Genomic DNA, 21,529 nt, shown 5'->3' on the forward strand with positions numbered 1-21,529 from the left:
AACAACCCAGAGCCCAGTCCTACTGATGGTATCATAGGCCTTGACCAGGTCAATAAAGCAGAGATGTAGGTCTTTTCGGAATTCCCTACACCTCTGCTGTAGCAGACGGACAGAAAATATGGCATCTGTGCAGGACCGCCCTTTCCTGAAACCGCATTGGGGCTCCGCAAGCCTCTCCTCAGCGTGCCTAGCAAGGCGATGTTGAATAATCCTTGCCAGGACCTTACCCGGCACACTGAGGAGTGAGATGCCCTTGTAGTTGTTACAGTCTGTCGAGAAGACAGCGTCTGAATGAAACACACGCTCCAAGCCTGGGGTGTTTCATTCAGACGCTGTCTTTCCGACAGACCTGTTCTTCACCTGAGGACGGCTGCTTGCGTTGTGGCCGAAACGTCGTGAGAATTATTTTATTATGTTTTATTTTTATTATTTTATTATTTCCATTCTACGTGACTTTTCCGAAAGAACCAAGAAAAAGACAAAGATCCCCCGTATAGGCATAAGAGGCTCTTGTGGCGAGTGCTGTTAGCAAGCACCTATGAAGGCCGGCACGGCACACGGGGGGGGGGGGGGATAGATGGCCGGCCGCCTTTGTCTCCCCAGTGGCGATGTTTACACACCGCACCAGGTTTCCACATTTAAGGCTGAGTCGACAGACGTGCAATGCACACGCACGCGCGCCAAGACCTAACGAACACAAACATCACAATCGGCACACTCTAAAGTGGAACAACTCCGCTTCTTGCTGCTAAAGAATGTGACATCTTAAACAAAAAAACACACCCCGCTCAATTGCAAGCACTTAAAACGTCTTAAAATACTCATGCGCGCGCACTTTACATTTTTTCCCCCCAAACGATAAACACACGTAAGGAAAGTAAACCACACCACGAATGTCATCATCATCAACAAGACGCACACACAAAAACAAACATCACCACCAACCGAGCCCGTTTGGCCATTTAAATTTGAAACGCATTTCCTTATTTATTTTCAAAAAGGGGAAATTACTGACGTCACGGCATGAAAGGCACAACCGTCGCTTTTGCTCTTTGCTCGAACTACCACCAAAAACAAAGTTCCCCCCCGCCTCGTACAGCCTTAGCAGACTGTAGGGACAAGTGCTGTTAGCGAGCAGCACCTATGAATTCCGGTGGGTGGCCAGCACCGCACCCGGCCGCCTTTGTCTCCCCAGCGGCGATGTTTACACAACGCCACCAGGTGCTGTCCTCGTTTGAGGCTGAGTCGACCTAGGGGAGGCCCATAACCGGTTCAAGAAAATCATCACGGGGTTCTTGGTGGCCGTAAAACGAGAATCGAACTCGTCGCGCGTAGCCGGGTTCGCAGCGCGCTAACCGCTGCGCCACCGCTCCTCCAACCACCACCCACAAACGATCGCCTGGCCGGGCACCCTCCCCCTCTTCCGTCAAGCAGCCCCCTCCTTCACCCCCCCCCCGCCACACCACCGCCCCCCCCCCCGTGGTATTTTCCACTGTGTGACCACAAACGTGGAACCCCGTGGCCTCATATCTCTTCCACCTCCCTCCCCCGCTACACACCCCAACTCCCACCCGCCCCCACCCTCCAGGCCCACCCCACCCCCGCGCACCCGAAGCCAACGCACAGCATCGCGCCGGAGATTAAGTTTACAAGGCAGCGTGGTGGCTGCAATAACTCAGATGCTTCTGGTCACGGTCGATTAGGAGCGTGCTACGACTACTACTACACACACACCAAACACCCACCGGGCTTTCTGAACCTCAACTGGCCTCGATCAGAGGTCATTTATTTTAGTTGTTCGGCATATATTTGGGAGGTTTTTTTTTGTCTCGCCGTTATGATGGGACTGTGATCAGGTTTTACTTGTGTCGACGTGGCCGTTTTAAGTTTCGCGAGTGTTATATTTGGAGTCATGTCCGTTGGAGTCATGTCCGTATTATTGATTACTATCTCTCAAGACGCCGTGTGTACACGCTTGTTGGGTGATGTGGACTTTGTACGACCAGTCACTGCCCAGGTAAGTCTCCAGTGCGATGCAGTGGGTTCGCTGTGTTGAATTTATGGTGGAGATCTGTAAATAAAAACTAAACGATAAACTATTTTTTTTATTTTACCAGCTAAGGCCCACTGAGCTATATGGCTATTTTCAGAAGCGACCTGGCCACAAATGAGAGCTCAATGAAGAGACTTTTCACGTGGAAATATATAGCAGCGAAACACTTTAAACGCACGTTTCTAAATGTGGAGGGAAAAACGGAGGACCCGGAGAAAAATCCACACGACCACGGGGAGAACATGCAAACTCCGAATATACAGGCGTCAGGGTTGGGATCGAACCCACGACATCGTGTATACCAGGAGAGATATTTACAGGAACATCTCGCCACATGGCATCAAAGATAAAGATCACCCGTGTATCCTTAACAGACTGTTGGGGCAAGTGCTGCCAGCACGGCACACGAGGGGGTGGGTGGCCAGCACCACGCGTGGCTGCCGTTGTCACCCGAGTGGCGATGTTTACACACCGCACCAGCTACTCATTACAGTCGACACACACGCACGTTTCACTCAATTCATCAAAATATTCCAACTCCGAGAATGATCATGTGTCTGCTTTACTGCCAGTGCGACGAACATATCTCATTCCAGGGTCCTCCTCTAACTGCGATGGCACCGCTCGCTCCGTGATGAATATGCCAGGGCGCTGAGCGTCCCAACCGGACAACTCGCCGTCTCGTTCCGTGACATGGATTGGAATAAAATTGGGCAAATGCAGAGACGAATAACAACACAGGCACACACGCACACACACCCACGTGTGTGGCTCTATGAAGTGTAAGAACCGACACAGTCCCCTCCACATCCCACTCGCGTGAGAGTGGGATGTGGTGACCCCTGCGTGACCCCCCTGCTTGCAGGGTTCATGCGGAGGTCACGGGGAGGGGAGGGAGGAGGGGGTTGGCCCCGAGGGAGATGCTTCGAGCACCGTGAGCGTTGAAAGTGCCGAGCGACCTGGAATCGAGAGCAAGCTCTGGGTCTGCACCGGCGTTGAGAAGAGAGGTAGAGGCCTCAGGCAGCTAGCAGCGGTGCAGTCCGGTGGCCCTGCACCGGGGCACCACGGGATTGGAGGGGCCTACGGGCCGGAGGGGCCTATGGGCCAGAGGGGCCCACGGGCCGGAGGGGCCCACGGTCTGGGCTACGAAGGGCGATCCCCACTGGGACAGGGAAGGGCGAGGGTGGGCGCACATTTAATTCCTTCCACCAGTGCTGATGCCGACCACGCCATTCAACTGCTAAGCTACCCCTTAACCAGGCTCAAACTCCGCTTAGCTTGCGCAGTGCAACAACAACAACAACAATCGGGAGATTCCCGCAGACAGATTCAAGGTGGAGAGAGCCAGCATGTGACTTTGACTGACCCCCCCCACCCACCCATATCTGGGTGGTGATTGCTACGTTGCCGCACGTGACTGCCGCCTGTGATCCGGCAGCAGCGAGGGTTGGTGGATCACCGCCGCACAGATGTTGTGGTGAAACTCCCTTCCGCCATGGGTGGGCGTCGAGGAGGCTGTTTCGTCAGAAGAAGGCAGCACAGTAAAAAACGTTGACTCCACCTGTTCCACCCGTATGGGATCGAGTGTTTCCCCCTCGAAAAGCGTGGGATTTCCCTGGGTGCTCCGGCTTTCTGCGACATGATAAGCTTCATTAATTGGCTGACAACACCTTCACATATATATAGAGGACTGCAGAGCTTGGGAAATTGTTGGCGCCAGCTGCTCTTTGTCCACGAGAGCGAAGAGTGAATACTGTGTGCGGCGGTGATGGTGGCGCAGCGTTCCGAGTTGACATCATTATCCTGACCGCCCGGCCGCATCACTGCCCACACCATCATCGCCATCATCACCACCAAACAAAAGACAAAGATCCCCCCTATAGCCTGAGCAGAATGTTAGGGCAAGTACTGTTAGTGAGTAGCACCGATGAAGGCCGGCACGGCACACGAGGGGGTGGGTGGCCAACGCTACACAGGCCGCCTTTGTCTCCCTTAGCGGCGATGTTTACACACCGCACTGGGTACTCATTTGTGGCTGAGTCGACCTAGATGTGGTCGAGGACCGGTTCAGATAATCATCACCGGTGTTGGTGGCCGTGAGCGGGAATCGAACTCGGGTCACCGGGTCCGTAGCGCAGCGTGCCAACCGCTGAACCACTGCTACACCACCTTTTGATAATAATGGCATCATTATTATCACCGGCAACTTCTTCAATCACCACCACCACCGTCGTCACCATCATCATCATTATCATCATCACCACCACCACCGTCGTCAACACCATCATCATCACCACCACCACCATCACCACCGTCGTCACCACCATCATCACCACCACCACCACCACCGTCGTCACCACCATCACCACCACCAGCACACCACCACCACCACCGTCGTCACCACCATCATCATCACCACCACCACCACCGTCGTCACCACCATCACCACCACCAGCACACCACCACCACCACCACCGTCGTCACCACCATCATCATCACCACCACCACCACCGTCGTCACCACCATCACCACCACCAGCACACCACCACCACCACCACCGTCGTCACCACCATCATCATCATCATCACCTGATCACCACGCACCTTGATGCCCTCGATCCTGAAGCCGAGCGTGGCGGACGAGCTGATGGTCTCGCGCCACTGCATGTAGCGCGGCTTGGTGACGGCGCGCTGGGTGTGCTCCTCCACGGTGGGCGCTCCGGGCTCCACCGCCACCATCTTCTGGTACATGTCCTTGCGCAGCCGCGGCTTCTCCCGGGCGCGTGCCAACTCCTCCTCCAGGTAGGTCCTGCGGTGCGAGTTGGGGTGGAGAGCAAAGAGGGTTGAGGAAGGGCCAAAGAGGTTTCTCAACCTTGACGATGCGTCGCGTCGCCACGCGGGGAGTGAGTGGGTGGGTGGGTGGGTCGCTGTTCAGCGCAACGAGGTGCTGAAATCGTGGCGCCGAGCTCTGCCGTGGTGTGGCCTGCTGATGATGATGATGATGGTGGACGGGCTGCTGACGATGGATGGGCTGCCGATGATGTATGGAGTGCTGATGGACAGTGCTAATGATGTTGTGCAAAGTATTAGCACACCATTCCACACACACACACAAAACAAAGACTAAGATCCCCCGTATAACCTTAACAGACGGTTGTGGCAAGTGCTGTTAACGAGTAGCTATGAAGGCCGGCACGGCACACGAAAGGGGTGGTTGGCCAGCACCGCGCCTGACCGCCTTTGTCTCCCCAGTGGTGTTGAGTACACACTGCACCAGTACTCATTTGATGCTGAGTCGACCTAGGCCAGGCCCAGGACCAGTTCAGATAATCGTCGCTGGTGTTGACCATGAGCGGGCATCCAACTCGAGCGGCCTGGTTTGTAGCGCAGCGCTCTAACCGCTACACTACTGCCACCCACCACACACACACACACAAAGATCCCACGTATAGCTTTCACAGACTGTTGGGCCAAGTGCTGTTAGCAAGCACCTATTAAAACCGGAACGGCACACACACACACCTATCCGCACACGCACGCACGGACCTCACTCCCATCTTGCAGTCCATGATGCAGGGCGCGTGGAAGTCGGTGAGCAGATCCTCCATCTGCACGTAGCGCACGCCGTCGTTCTCCATCTCGCCCAGGTAGGCGGGCACGAACGGGCGCAGCGCGTCGCCCATGAGCAAGCGCAGACAGCGCTGCTCCCCCTCGCAGAAGCGCTTCAGGACCACGCCCTGCTGCTCCCCCGTCTTGAAGTTCCCTGCGTGCCACCAAAGCAACATCCTCATCATCATCGTGATTCACTGTGGCCAGGAGGAGGTGGTGGGTGCCCTAAACGTGGGGTGTCCCGGCGGCTAGATGTTAACTCCCTCGCCTGGTATGCAGGAGCTCGTGGGTTCGATCCCGACGCTGACGCCTGCTGCATGTTTGTCGTTTGCATGTACTCTTTCTCTCTCTCTCTCTCCCTCCCCGCGGTCGCGTGGATTTTTTTCTAGGGTCGCCTCCGGGTTTTCCCTCCACATTTAGAATCAACGTCACGCGGTAAGGATATGTGGCTGCTGCACATTTCCACATGATAAGCTCGGTGGGCCCTACCTGGTCAAATAACATAGTTTTAGTTTAAGTTTTAGTGGCCGCCTGCAATCCTCCAGCACTGTGGAGGCAGCAGCTGGGATTGGTGGATCGCCGCAGAGATGTTGAAGAACTCCACTGCCGGCGGGTATGCGTCGAGCTGCGTACACAGCAAAGCGTGGACTAATCTCGCATCTGCTTTCATCTGTACGGGGATCGAGTGTTGCCCCCTCGCGCATGGCGTGGGTTTCCTCCCACTCTGTATACACCCATTAATATACCGACAATACGTTGATATGTAGAGGACTGCAGAGCTCTGGGACATTTTTGCTAGCACCGGCTAGTCGCGTGGCTGCCTTCTCGGCTCGTCTGTGGTTCCACGCGCCTCTGAGTCGTCCTCTCTCTCCTAGAGTGAGCTAATACTGCACGCGCACGCTACAAGTTGAAATGAATATTACATCATCATCATAAAGTCACGATCAACCCACTGCTGGATGAAGGCCTCCCGAAGCCACCGCCGCCACCTTCAACGATCTGGTGATGGATCTGGTTACACGGTTCCATCTCATCGTCTCGCACGCGTTCCATTCCTTGGCTGCCACTCCGTTATTGCTCTTGACCATCGGCCGTCACTTTGTTTCCCTTCCCACCGCACCTCCGATTTAGCACGGTTGGCTACGCACGATGCAAGAGGAGTTCAACATGCTGGTCGTACGCCTTCTTCAAGCCGCGACCCGTCCTGCGCAAGCCTCACTCTCCTTGATACAGCAGTTTGGTTGACGATGTCAGTAAAACTGCGTGTGTTCTCCAATCCACGCATTCCTATTGTTGCCTCTCAATGTAACTGCTGCGAGCATGCGTCTCCCTATGCTTATTAGGGCACTCTGTAGTTTTTGTTCCATATTTTTTCCGTTAATGACCGCGGTTCTGACTCATCATCATCATTTGTTACTGCTCTGTCACGTGTTTGCGGGTGAATGCGGTCGACTCAGCCTCAAACGAGTACCTGGTTAGGTGTGTAAACATCAGCACTGGGGAGACAAAGGCGGCCGGGAAAATGGTGTTGGCCACCCTACCCTGCTGGTGTGCCATGGCCGGCCTTCATAGGTTGCTCGCTAACAGCACTTGCCCCAACAGTCTTTGGTTCTGTGTATCTCGAAGTGATGTCACGAGTGACTGGGGAGCAACCATCAACTCGCCACGCTTGAGTCGCCGGTCTCAAGCAATTGCCAGGCTTCATGGCGTAATCCGCTATCGCCGGCAACTATCGCTGAAGCCAACACAGTTCTTGAAGAGCTCAGTGGAACGAAACGTTGGACACAGTGCCGAACTACGCGCGGAGAGCAATGCGGAGCGACTCCTCACGGGGGCGTCTGATCGAGCCGCATAGCGTGGGGGAGGCCGTCATCCAGCAGTGGATCGACTGAAGAGTCTCACGTGGTGCACATCGTTATACGATGCCTCGACTTGACACTGCGAGTCCCACTGGTCCACAGCCCTTACCCTTCCTCCGCCCCTCGCCCCCAACATCCTATCTCTCCACAACTCCACTCTCTCTGTGTCTCTCTCTCAGTATCCCTCTCTCTCTGTGTCTCTCTCTCTCTCTGTGTGTCTCTCTCTCTCTCTGTGTCCCTCTCACCTGCGTGGCCAGACAGCTGGATCCAGGGGTAGCGCTTCTTCAGAGCCACGATGAACGGCGTGCGGTGCATGATGCTCTGAATCCTCTTCCATGCCTTGTGCTGCGCCGGGGGGGGCGGGGAGGGGGGGCACGGTGTGTGGGAGGGGTGAGAGAGTGCGGGAGAGAGTGTGGGAGGAAGGATGTCCACGGTGAGGGTGTATCAGAGTGTTTGGGTGAGGAGGGTGAGGAGGGAGAGGGTGAGGAGGGTGAGGAGGGAGAGGTTGTGTTTGGGGGAGGGGTGTGCAGGGGAAGGTATGGGGAGACACATGGGGAGACACATGGGGAGACACACGGGGAGACACGCGTGGTTATTGGGAAACTCCATCCGGAGCTCCCGCAGTAATCAGCCCACCAATCAGCACGTGTTAGATAGAGAACGGCCCGCGGAAGGAATGCTACAGAACTGCTTCGGACGTGCCTTCAAGTTACCTCTTATCCACGCCGCCGAGGGCGCTGCACTTGCCCGCACGCAAATCACGTGAAAGCCCATCGTCAAAAACACCATCGTCTTTTTTTATTTGAAGACGAAAAAAGGTGTGCTGGGCTGGACGGAGGGACGTACAAAGGACACGTGGGTCGCTAGCCACATTTGTTTTTATCCCATTTTAATTCGGTTCTAAAACTGAATTCGCCTCAATTCCAGCTGTGAGAATTCAATATCGCTTTCGCTGTCACGTGGCGGACGTCACTCTGTGCGGCGAGTCGGGTGGAGAGAGCGCTGCCCTCTGCTGTGTGCAACAGAGCTCCCTTCAAGGCGCACGTGCTCAGCGGTAGCCCTGTAATGTCCGCTTCCGCGGGGCATTCTCCAACGCGAAGACGCACACTGCCCTTGCGGGTTGATTACCCATCTCGTGACGGCGCGACACCAACAACACGTGTCGTATGCATGTACCTATGTTGAACTTCTTTCGCGCCATACGTAGCCAACCGTTCTAATCGGAGGTGCGGGGGAAGGGCAACAAACTAAACGTGAAAAGCAGTTTTCAAGTGCAGAGTTGTCAATCTGTCTTCGTGCCACGTGATCAAATTAGGCTTCTAAGAAGATACAAACTGAGTGGAAATGCGGAGGGGAGCAGGCAGAGAAGTGGCCGAGCCTTCGCGAATTTTCCGCCTTTGCTGCAGCGAAATCATGCGCCTGTGAACAAAACAATCTCTTCGTCTCGTTCCGAACTCGACGAAGAGGAGAATGATAGTGAAACAAAAAGTAACAATTGTATATTAAACTAAAGAAATGAAATAAGGAGAGAGGCCTCGCGGTTCTAACCCCGCAGCCGCCCTGGCTAACCACGCAAGCCGTACGCCGTCCGCCTCGCGTCGTTGGCTTCGTTCTAGTCGGCCGGAGGCGCGCTGGCGTCTCGGTTCAACATTTTATTTGTTGCCAAGTTCGAACAACAAAAAACACATTCGCAAATTGCCACACGGAAACATCCGCCCCCCCCACCCCCCTACCCACCCCACCCCGACGGGCCGACTCTGACTCCGCAGTGCCGCGTGGCGCCTTCCGAGGCCGCTCTGCGCCGCGCTGCGGGGAGCCCGCGAGAGCGGCGCACAGGGCCCACGGGGCCCACGGGGCCCACGGGGCCCACGCGCACAGGGCCCACGCGCACAGGGCCCACGGGGCCCACGGGGCCCACGGGGCCCACGGGGCCCATGCGCACAGGGCCCACGGGGCCCACGCGCACAGGGCCCACGGGGCCCACGGGGCCCACGCGCACAGGGCCCACGGGGCCCACGGGGCCCACGGGGCCCACGCGCACAGGGCCCACGGGGCCCACGGGGCCCATGGGGCCCACGGGGCCCACGCGCACAGGGCCCACGGGGCCCACGGGGCCCACGCGCACAGGGTCCACGCGCACAGGGCCCACGGGGCCCACGGGGCCCACTCGCACAGGGCCCACGCGCACAGGGCCCACAGGGCCCACGGGGCCCACGGGGCCCACGGGGCCCACGCGCACAGGGCCCATGCGCACAGGGCCCACGGGGCCCACGGGGCCCACGCGCACAGGGCCCATGCGCACAGGGCCCACGGGGCCCACGCGCACAGGGCCCACGGGGCCCACGGGGCCCACAGGGCCCACGGGGCCCACGCGCACAGGGCCCATGCGCACAGGGCCCACGGGGCCCACGGGGCCCACGGGGCCCACGCGCACAGGGCCCATGCGCACAGGGCCCACGGGGCCCACGGGGCCCACGCGCGGCCGACGACTCGGTTTTGGTCGTCCCCCTGGGCCTCGAAGGCCTCGGGCAGCCCTCACTCACGATTGTGCTCGCCGTGTCCAATACACAGAGGCGGCGTCTGTGTGAGTGTGTGTGGGTCTGCCCCGTGACCTCCTGCCAGCGGGCGTTCGACACTTCACGTGGCCTCAAGGTGCACTTGGCCTGGCACAAGCGTCGTGGTGACGTCACCGCCACTTAGTGGCGAATGGAGGTCGTTGTTGTTGTTGTAGAGGTGTGTGTGTGTGGGGAGCGGTAGTGTGGTGGTTAGCGCGCCGCGCTATAAACCCGGCGACCCGGGATCGATTCCTGCTCACGGCCAACACCGGTGACGATTATCTGAACCAGTCCCGGGTCTCCCCTAGGTCGACTCAGCCTTAAATGAGTACCTGGTGCGATGTGTAAACATCGCCACTCGTGGAGACAAAGGCGGTCGGGCGTGGTGCTGACCACCCACTTCCCTCGTGTACCTTTCCGGCCTTCATAGGTGCTCGCTAACAGCACTTGCCCCAACACTCTGTTAAAGGCTACACGGTGGGATCTTTGTCTTTGTGTGTACCCTGTGACTCACCACAGGGAAATATATCACGGGCAGCTCTCAGCGATTTGAATACGAATTAAAAAAAACAATCCTCGCCTCTGACTTTCTCAACTCAGCCCTAGCCCGGGGCTAGGAGTGGCAGTCCCTGGCTCCAGGTGGAGCTGTTGACAAACCCCACTGGGCGTCCCAGTCTCAGGGGAATGATGTGAGCCGGTGAGGCTCGTTGGCGAAATTCAACGCCCTGTCAGTGGCCACTCACACAGAGAGCCATAGACTGACGCAGAGACCCATAGACTCACACATAGACCAATAGACTGATGCAGAGACCCGTAGACTGACGCAGAGACCCATAGACTCACACAGAGTCCCGTAGACTCACACAGAGATCCAGAGATTTACATAGAGACCCATAGACTGATGCAGAGGCCCATAGACTCACACAGAGACCCATACACTCACACAGAGACCAATAGACTGACGCAGAGACCCATAGACTACACAGAGTCCCAATAGACTCACACAGAGACCCAGATATTTACAAAGAGACCCACAGACTGACTGACGCAGAGACCCATAGACTGACTGACGCAGAGACCCGTAGACTCACACAGAGACCCAGAGATTTACATAGAGACCCATAGACTGACTGACGCAGAGACCCGTAGAGTCACACAGAGACCCAGAGATTTACATAGAGACCCACAGACTGACGCAGAGACCCGTAGACTCACACAGAGACCCAGAGATTTACATAGAGACCCACAGACTGACGCAGAGACCCGTAGACTCACACAGAGACCCAGAGATTTACATAGAGACCCACAGACTGACGCAGAGACCCGTAGACTCACACAGAGACCCAGAGATTTACATAAAGACCCATAGACTGACGCAGAGACCCATAGACTCACACAGAGATCCAGAGATTTACATAGAAACCCACAAACTGACTGACACAGAGACCAGTAGACTCACACAGAGACCCAGAGATTTACATAGAGACCCATAGACTGACGCAGAGACCCGTAGACTCACACAGAGACCCAGAGATTTACACAGAGACCCAGAGATTTACACAGAGACCCACAGACTCGCATGGACCCATAGATTCACGTAGAGACGCTTCGCCATACATAACGAACTACAGACTCGAACTCACGTCGAGACCCACATACTGACATAAGAGAGCCATGGAGAACCACGGCACCACCACCACGCCTCACTTGATTACGTGCGCACAACAGCCGCCATTCACCCACGAAGTGATGGTGGGGTCATCACAGCGCTTGTGCCAGGCTAGGTGCACTTTGAGGCCAAGTGTAGACGAGAGACGCACACTGACGTGCGCAGTGATGTCACTCCACTGCTGGATGAATGCCTCCCCACCACCATCATCATCAGTCATGATCAATCCACTACTGGATGAACGCCTCCCCACCATCATCATCAGTTCAATCCGCCGGCTGCGGCTGCTGCTGCTGCTGCTGCACGCGAGCCGATCTCATCACTCCATCTCCGCGGTGGAGGTGCTCCTCCTCTTTGTTGGACGCGTTCCATCCCGCGATTATTAAAATGCGATCGCGATGTCATCCGCCCCGCCTGAGCTCACGGTCACGTTTCCTCCTTTGTGTCCCTTATTTACACATTTTTTTTCTCCAATATACGTTTCAAGACTTGTCATCGCACCTTTATTAGAAAATGGCCAAATGCACCCGACCGACCCCCCCACCCCCTTCAGACCGCGCAAGCTAAGCAGGCTTGAGCCTGGATCGTGCCCCCCCCCCAATCCCCGCACTAAGCAGCGAGGTAGAGTATGGTCGTATAACCATCACTGCCCGCATGGCTACGCACGGCTGTGGGGGATGGGGCGGTGGGAGGCCCTCATCCAGCAGTAGATTGCCGGGCGGCGCGTCTCTACACGTGCCCGCATCGTCACCGTCGACGACAGCGCTGCCTGAACCCTAAACAATGGCGAGTCAGTGCGGGCACCGTTGTGCGCGCATGTTGAACTTCTTTCACGCCGTACTTAGCCTACCGTGCTCGTCCCACGGCAATTTTCTGTTTTAACCCAAGACCGGGGTTGGGGCGTGGGACAGGAAGGAAGACGCGAATCGTTTTTGCTTTTCTGAGCCCCCGAGCTGTCTCCCTCGGGATTCAACGAAGGCAGACGACCGCCGGCCCTGTTGTTTACCCTGTTGTTTACCCTGTTGTTTACCGTGTTGTTTACCCTGTTGTTTACCGTGTTGTTTACCCTGTTGTTTACCCTGTTGTTTACCGTGTTGTTTACCGTGTTGTTTACTCTGTTGTTTACCCTGTTGTTTACCGTGTTGTTTACTCTGTTGTTTACCGTGTTGTTTACCCTGTTGTTTACCGTGTTGTTTACCGTGTTGTTTACTCTGTTGTTTACCCTGTTGTTTACCGTGTTGTTTACCCTGTTGTTTACCGTGTTGTTTACCCTGTTGTTTACCGTGTTGTTTACCCTGTTGTTTACCGTGTTGTTTACCGTGTTATTTACCCTGTTGTTTACCCTGTTGTTTACCGTGTTGTTTACTCTGTTGTTTACCCTGTTGTTTACCCTGTTGTTTACCGTGTTGTTTACCCTGTTGTTTACCGTGTTGTTTACCCTGTTGTTTACCGTGTTGTTTACCGTGTTATTTACCCTGTTGTTTACCCTGTTGTTTACCGTGTTGTTTACCCTGTTGTTTACCCTGTTGTTTACCGTGTTGTTTACTCTGTTGTTTACCCTGTTGTTTACCCTGTTGTTTACCGTGTTGTTTACCCTGTTGTTTACCGTGTTGTTTACCGTGTTGTTGACCCTGTTGTTTACGCCACATCATTGGCAGATTCTCCCAGCAGCACAAGTCGCTACACATGTAGCTACGGGCCCCGCACTTTCAAGGGCCCCGCGCTAAACGCTTTCAAGCTATCAATTCCGGTTCAGTGATTCTGCACTTGCTCTATTGCTATAGTACTATACCGCCCTTCAACTTGGGTGTTTGAGGTTAGCGATTTGTCGTATTACCTGGCTGTACAGCGAATGAAAAAAAATGACTTTACTATGCAAGTAAAAAACATTCGTGTTTTAATATTTACGCATTTTATGTTGAACGTAGGGTCTCTTTATAACAACATGTGCTACAGGCCCTGCACTAGCTTAATCCGGCACTTCGTGCGTGTGCACGCAGCGCCAGCGAGGGTGCCACGCAGACACACGCCGGCGTTCGGAGACCGTGGCCGCACATCGACCGTCTCCGGCTGTGAAGCCAGCGAGGGCGTGCCGGGCGGACTGGCTGTTGTCCTGCACGTGCTTGCGGAAGAGGAGGAGGAGGAGACTGTAACGTGGCTCTGTGGCTACGTGGGGCTGCCTGACGTCCACTCACAGTGTAGCATCGACACGCATTGTCCGTCGTGGGTGTATGGTCTGCTCTGACCGTGCAAAAGTCACGCGTGAAAGGGCTCGCGGTGTCAAGCCGCCGCGCGACCTGCACGCGCGATCGCCCTTCGCAAGGCGCGCAACATTTTTCTCGGGGACATTTTGCCGTTAGATTGAGAAAGCTCCCGGCCAGCGCGTGGAGATGAAACGTCGGACATCGTGCCATCGTGGGGGGGGGGGGGTGGGGGGGCGCTGTGGTCAGAATCAGAAGTTTATTATCAGAGTAAATAACGCATTGAGCTACGCGGCTCTGGTTCAGGGGTCACCCGGCCAGCAACCGGACACGGCAGCAAGGGTTAATAAACAAGATGCAAGGCACCATGGGAACCTCCTTGGCCAGGAGCAAAATATGATAACATGACTCCTTGTAAAAAAAGGTGTCAGTTTTGTTGCCAGGTAAAAGGGTAAAAAAACAAATATCAAGATGCAAAGCATTAAAGATATCAAGTAAACTAAACTCAATGATTATACGAAACAATGACCTACATTCGCATTTGAATTGCTCTTAAATATGCTGAGTGGTTGTGGGTGGGGGGGGTGCTAATTCAATGATGAAATCACTGAGCTGCGTTTAAGTAAAGAGCGTGGAAGAGTTTTGAATGCGTTCCAGGAGCTCAGCTGCCAACACTCTCGCTCTGCTCTGAAGAAGTAGGTCGATCGCCCGAAACGTCCACACAGTTTCTGAATGAAAGGGCAAAAACGCTTCGTGATGAATGAGATCGCTTGTCCCAACGCTTTTCTAAGTTTGGATGAAGAGTGAAGTCATGCGCAGTGCACAAAAGAATCGCTCCGTCTCGTTCCCGAACTCGACAAAGAGGGAGAATGATAGTTTTAAAAAATAACAATTATATATTAAACTAAATAGATAAAGTAAGGAGAGTGACACGAGCCCGAGATTCACAAAAGAGCCTCTCTGAGACGAGGCACAAAGCGGCGCTCTGTTTACACCGCACAGAAGCCCCGACAGTTCTCGCTGTGTTACGGTTTTTTTTCATGATTAAAAGTTTGGCTTCGGTGAAATCCAAAACAACAACGACAACAACACAACCGCCAGTGAACCCAGTCGCTCGGCACTTTGTGACATTGGACAACCTACTGCTCCCACTCCACCATCGGGGAAAGAGACTTTTGACTTTTAAAACAGTTTTATTGCTGCGGCAGCAATTGCTCCGCAGCCACTTTGATTCGAAGTCATCGGCAATAATTACAGTCTCATCATCATCGTCGCAAACAAACGTGGCACAAACGCCACACACCGCTGCGTGCTTAAATTCAAAGTCACCGCCGTCAAGGGCATCAACATCCTCCCCGCGGAGGGGAAAGAGAGAGCGAGCGGTCAACGGGCGCGGGATGATGCCTCCTCGTCTGTTCGACGTCGATTTCTTTCGCTCGCACGGAGCCCAGACGATTGCCTGCTCTCTCACGGGCATTGAAGAGGGGGCTCGTCTTGCTGGTCTACAAGCTAGAGCCGGCGGGAGGACATTCCACGTTACTCTGGCGGGGATGAGTCTGTCAAAATTAGACGACCGCGTTTTATCGGAAGGGTTCGTGATTGACTGAGCCGACTCACGAGCCACGGCGCGGGAATCGAACGCGGAGAGCCAGGTTCGGAGCGCAGTGCACAAGTCCATAAAGACAAAGATCCCCCGTATAGCCTCTAATAGGCTGTGAGGGGCAAGTGCCCGTTAGAGAGCACCTATTAAGCCTGGCACACCACACAAAGGGGGTGAGTGGCCAGCACCATCCTCGACCGCCTTTGAATCCCCGGTACTGATATTTCCACGCCACACCATGTACTCATTTGAGGCTGAGTCGACATTGGGGCAGCCCAGGACCGGTTCACATATTCTCCAACGATGTCAGCCGTGAGCAGGAATCAAATTCGGGTCACCGGGTTCCTAGGGCGGTGCGCTAACCATGACACTACCACTCCCCACACCGACAAAGATAAAGATTCCCCATATAGCCTTAACAGACTGTAGGGGCAAGTGCTGTTAGCAAACGCGCATGCACGCAGGCACACTTAACCCACAATAACCTTGCTCATTGCTAGAAGCGTGGCTGTTGACTCGTGATCTATGGCAATGCTAATGGTGCTGTTTGTTCCAGGCCGCTTGACGTCTTGGGCCTTTGGGCTCTGCGCTCGGTAACTGCTTTTGAACAGAAAGGCAAACTCGCTGCTCTTGCTGCTGCTACTGCTGCTGCTGTTACTGCGACTGCTTCTGCTGCTGCTTCTGCTTCTGCTGCTGCTTCTGCTACTGCTGCTACTGCTTCTGCTACTTCTGCTGCTGCTACTACTGCTGCTGCTTCTGCTGCTACTGCTGCTGCTTCTGCTGCTGCTTCTGCTACTGCTGCTTCTGCCGCTGTAGCTGCTGCTGCTGCTGCTTCTGCTGCTACTGTTGCTTCTGCTGCTGCTTTCACTGCTGGAGCACCGCGGCGGCGAGACGTGAACTCCCTCCCCTGGTGTGTAGGAGGTCGTCGGTTCGATCCTGATCCCGACGTCTGCTGTATATGTGGAGTTTCTCTCTCTTCCCGTGGTCGCGTGGATTTTTCTCCGGGTCCACCGGTTTTTCCCGTCCACATTTAGAATCAACATCACGCGTCCGGAGTATTTGGCTGCTTTACATTCCCACGTGATGTTTAAGCCACCACTTCGTTGAGCTATGAATTGTGACAACCAGATCACTTCTGAAAAAAGCGCTACATAGCTCAGTGGGCCTTACCTGCCAAAACAAAAAGTTTAACGTCTTGTCTACAAGTCCCGCGAATCGTATACAATGCGTATGTACAATTAAACAGAGAATGCATCACCATGAATGATTGCCTATGCGCCTTAGCTCCACAGATCACGGATGCTAAGCAGGGGGTCGAGCCATCTGGATAACGCTCGAACGGCCTCAAGATTCAGTGGGCCTTACCTGGCGAAATAAAAAAAATAGTTCGGCAGTTTTAGTTTAATTCACACAAACGCGCGCTGCGTTTCGTAACAACCACGAACGGCGGCAGAAAGCGCGCGTCACCTCGTGGCATCGGCAACAGCTTCGCCCCGCAACTCAACCACAGCGGACAGGACTGATACCGGGAGGCTGCGGATGCTGCTGCTGCACGTGGCTGGTGCCTGCGACCCTCCAGCAACGCGTAAGCAGCAGCAGCGTCAGCGAGGGGGTGGGTGGATCGCCGTGCACATGTTGATGTGGAGCTCCCTTCTCTCTACCCGTGAGCGGGCGTCGTGGAGGTGCCCGTAGCCTGGCTCGCCGCGAGAAGGCGGCGGGACGGGAGGGAAACGTGCGGACTAATCTTGGCCATCTGGTTTTCATCTGGACGGGGATAGAGCGTTGCCCCCTCGCATGGGTTTTCTCTCTGGGTGCTCCCGTTTCCTCCCGGCTGTATAATAATAATAAACACTCATCATTAATCTTGAAATAAAATTAAACAATGAAGGGCCCTCCTGGAAACGAGTCATACGATTCTGTGTGGCTTTCCTGGATAAATAAGTTAACTATTATTAAATTAATATAACCACTACAGCTACTACAGCATCGGCAACAGCACTCTGCTGCCGCTGTTGTCTTGCAGGCCGAGTCGAAGTTTTATTTTTTTTAAACGCTGTATAGTTCCCACTTTGTAAACTTCTGAACGAAACGCATAACAGCCCAAGCTGCTGACTTAACTTTGGTCTAGCTCAGGTGTCGGCAGCCAAAAAAAGAAGAAGAGCCGTTATTTTTAAAAATTCGGTGTAAAAAAAAGAGACTCAACATTTCAAGAGCCGCGGTGCAACGTGAATAACGTCACGAAGCAGCAGTTCCTTCAAGAGCCGCAACGCATGGCGGCTCCAGTGCCGTGGGCAAGCAGCACCATGAAGATAATTCAGCCCCTCACCATAACTCCTAACCATAGCCGCTATACATCACATTAAACCGTCCAATCATTCGTGACCCTGACCTCCCTTGGTAAATGAAGGAAGACGTATATTTGTCCGCTGGTCTCGGGTTTATTTATATTCCACCCAAGCCAACAACGCTTCCGATCGTTTTGAGTTACGTATCATCGCGCGAGCCAATTTGGCATCGAACCAGGACCCATATCTAACACAGAGAGAGAGAGAGTCGATGCCAATAAAGATCTGGCAGTTCACCAGAATATATTCAAGCGAGCCTGACTAAACACTGAGTGTCGACACCGGTGCAGGGTTTTTCTTGTACTGAATCAATGCCGCTGAAACTGCGCGTTTCCAGAAGGCTGTTCAACTGATGGGGTGTGAACGAGGCGGCTTTTCTTTTGCACGTGGAGAGACGGATGATACGTGAAGGAGATGCATTGGCTGCTTAGCGATCTCCCTCGTCAAGGACACGGCTAGCCTCAAATAACCCTCATTTGGTTTTAAGCAAGTATACGATTGGCTTCCCATCGCCCCGTATTAGAGAACGAACCATGGAATCATCTATCACAGATCTACTTCTGAGATCCATAAAAGTTACCTTTTTATCGACACACGAAGAACATTTTACTGTCCCACGATTTAGCCAATAGAGTCGATATCAGAGCAGAATTTTTTTTATCAAATTATGTGGATATCCAAATAGATTATTGTATTGCAGGATCGTGAAAGGTGATGATAGTGTCTTGGGGAGGCCTTCATCCAGCAGTGGATTGATGTATATCCACACGGGGAACTATCACCTTTCAAGGTTTTCTTGACAAGTTTGAGTCCTGCCCCCGGTTATATTTTACTTTGCGTTGTTTATATTATCATAATAACAGTTGCTGAGCACAAGCCTGCAACGCTAAACGGGCGGCAACAAACAGCACCGTTGAAAGTAAAACAGGCAAAAGTGTAGCACGTTTCTTGCAGTGAGCACGATTATTCTAAGAACGTGGGGATAAGAGACGATGGCAGGAGGGAATTCCAACGTGGAGCAGTGGGAGGGAAGACGCACGCAGCGGAATGTTGCGACCTGCAGTGTGGTGAGTGGGTGGGTGAGTGGGTGGGGTCAGTGTGGTGAGTGGAGGGGTGAGTGGGTGGGTGGGGTCAGTGGGTGGGGTCAGTGTGGTGAGTGGGGGGTGAGTGAGTGGGTGAGTGAGTGAGTTGGCGATTGAGTGAGGTGAGTGAGTTGGCGATTGAGTGAGTGGGTGGGGTGAGTGGGTGAGTGAATGGGTGGAGTGAGTTGGTGGGGTCAGTGGGGTGAGTGAGTGGGCGATTGAGTGAGTGGGGGGGGTGGGTAACCCATGACACCTGGGTTTATCCCGTGACCTGCCAGCGGGCGTTCGACACTTCACGTGGCAATAATGTGCACATAGCCTGGCACAATCGCCGAGATGACGGCGATTGTGCCAGGCTGTGTGAGTGGATGATGGGGTATGAGTGAATAGGTGACCGGGTTATTGAGTGGGTGTGTTGTTTTGACTTGCAGTGTCGATGGTGGTGGTGGTGGTTGAACACACAGGGGACAGTACTAACCATGGTAGTAGCGATAGAAGAGCAATAAGTAGGTGACTGACCGCCGATTTAGTGAGTGACAAGAGTCAATCAGTGAGTACTGGACCGTCAAACCAATCTCACTGCTTGTTTTATGTGACTGCAGTGGTGTTGTAAAGCAGATAATCGACAAGAGAAAACAAACACAATGACCCATATATAGATACCCCAATGATTTCTAATGAGCCTCTCCCACTTCTCAAGAGCGGACCGAGTGTTGTGAAAGCTAAACTATTTTTTTTATTTGACCAGGTAAGGCCCGCTGAAATGTATCGCTCTTTTTCAGAAACGAGCTGGCCACAAATGAGAGCTCAACTGATGTGGTTCATCACGTGGACATTCATAGCAGCCAAACACTCTAAACGCGTGATGTTGATTCTAAACGTGGAGGAGAAAGAGAGACACCGCAGACTCCAAATATATAACAGGCGTCACAGGTCGGGATCGAACCCACGACCTCCTGTATACGAGGCGAGGAAGTTAACATCTCGCCACGGTGTAGTCTTACAACAGAGCAGAGCGTGAACAGACGTAATGCTTTGCAACTTTTAAATCGTCTAACATTGAAAACTCATTTATTTAGAACCGCTATTTGGTGTGTTTAGTTTGTCGTCCTCCTACACCTCCGATTAGCGCGGTTGGCTACGTACGGTGCAAAAGAAGTTCAACATACACGTATAAATGCATTTGGTGGGGGAGGGGGGAGGCTTTTAAATTCTAGATTTGAAGCTTTCGTGACTGCAAGGATTCATACTCTTAGTTTTTTTCGGTAAAGTCACGTAGGTAAAACATTTAATTAAAATTAATTGCTGTATCAAGCAATCGTGCTGTGACGGTTCCACCTGAAGACGGAAGCTTGTGTTGCCTCCGAAACGTCGTGATTTTTAATTTTACTTTTATTAATTTTAATTTCATTTTTTACCTACGAGGCTTTTAAAGACATTTAAAAAATGATTTCATCGTCGTCGGCCTTGCTCAATCCACTGCTGGATAGAACTCCTGCCGAGCCGACGTCATCGTCACGCCTGTCCCACCCCTCCCCGTCGCCCCCTTCGTGACCGCCTCTTTAACGCATCTCGGACATTTCGGTGGGGCATCTATAAATGGATCACGCCGTGTAATCGACATTTCCCTTTTCTGAATTAGCGGAACAGATGTGCTTCACCCTTTCAAAAAAATAAAAAAATAAAATTTAAAATGAAGTCGCTCTTCGAGTCATACTTTAGACTGCGTGATGAGAGTTGTATTTTTTGAAAAAATTATTTAAATTAATTTGTTAACTGTTGGTGGTGACACATCAGCAGGTCGTGCGTGAGACCTTTAAATCTCGACCCATCATCGACCGACCTGCACAGTGGGAGACGGGGGGGGGGGGGTCGATCAAATACATTGATGCTGCATCGATATGACCATGTGTGATCAATAACACGTGCAGACGATAGCCGCACGGAGAGCGCACAATCCCCTGTTGTTGGTTAACGTCGATCTGCTGAGGTTTAATGGTATTTCACACCACCACCACCGGTGACACCAAACACCGCGTGGAGCTGCTGCGGATTGCAATCACCGTAGATTCTGACAATTCACTCGACTCTGTGACATTGCAAACATGAATCAACGACGCGCAAAGAGCCCGCCAACCTGAGTTTGACTAACGGCCAGGGCTAACAACATCACCAGTGGCGAGTGACACCCCAAGCAGTTCCAAACCGGTCTTTTGTTGATCCACTGCTGGATGAGTGCTTCTCTACCACGTCCTTGTTAGTCATGAGGGTAAGGGCTGTTTAACCATACTTCACCACGCTGGTCGGTTACCGGATTGGCGAAAGGTGGCCAGGACCGGCCCAACAACAATCAGTCGCCACCGACGCCGTGAGCCGTGGCCGGGGGAATCGAACTCGCTTCGCCGAGCACAGAGCGCAATGCAATGCGCTAACCATTGCGCCACCGCTCCCCTCCCCCATATCCGAGTTCAATAAAAGATTACCCTCACGATCTTAACCCCCCCCCCCATCACGCCGCCCGCTTTGCAGCAGTAGAAGCAGCAGCAATAATCCGCGC

At 53.7% G+C, this 21,529-nt stretch overlaps 1 protein-coding gene across 1 annotated transcript in view; it reads right to left on the minus strand.

Annotated features, from left to right (window-relative positions):
• LOC144729763 (uncharacterized) overlaps positions 1-21,529 on the minus strand; it is a 41,598-nt gene that overhangs the window by 5,417 nt on the left and 14,652 nt on the right. Inside the window, exons 2-4 of the mRNA XM_078610231.1 lie at positions 7,766-7,865; positions 5,599-5,815; positions 4,657-4,861 (exon numbers count right to left, since the gene is read on the minus strand). Of these exons, the coding sequence (XP_078466357.1) occupies positions 4,657-4,861; positions 5,599-5,815; positions 7,766-7,865 (522 nt within the window). The remainder of the gene's footprint in view (positions 1-4,656; positions 4,862-5,598; positions 5,816-7,765; positions 7,866-21,529) is intronic.

The sequence above is a fragment of the Lampetra planeri genome, chromosome 33 (genome assembly GCF_965212315.1).
Source record: "Lampetra planeri chromosome 33, kcLamPlan1.2.h2, whole genome shotgun sequence".
NCBI lineage: Eukaryota > Metazoa > Chordata > Hyperoartia > Petromyzontiformes > Petromyzontidae > Lampetra > Lampetra planeri.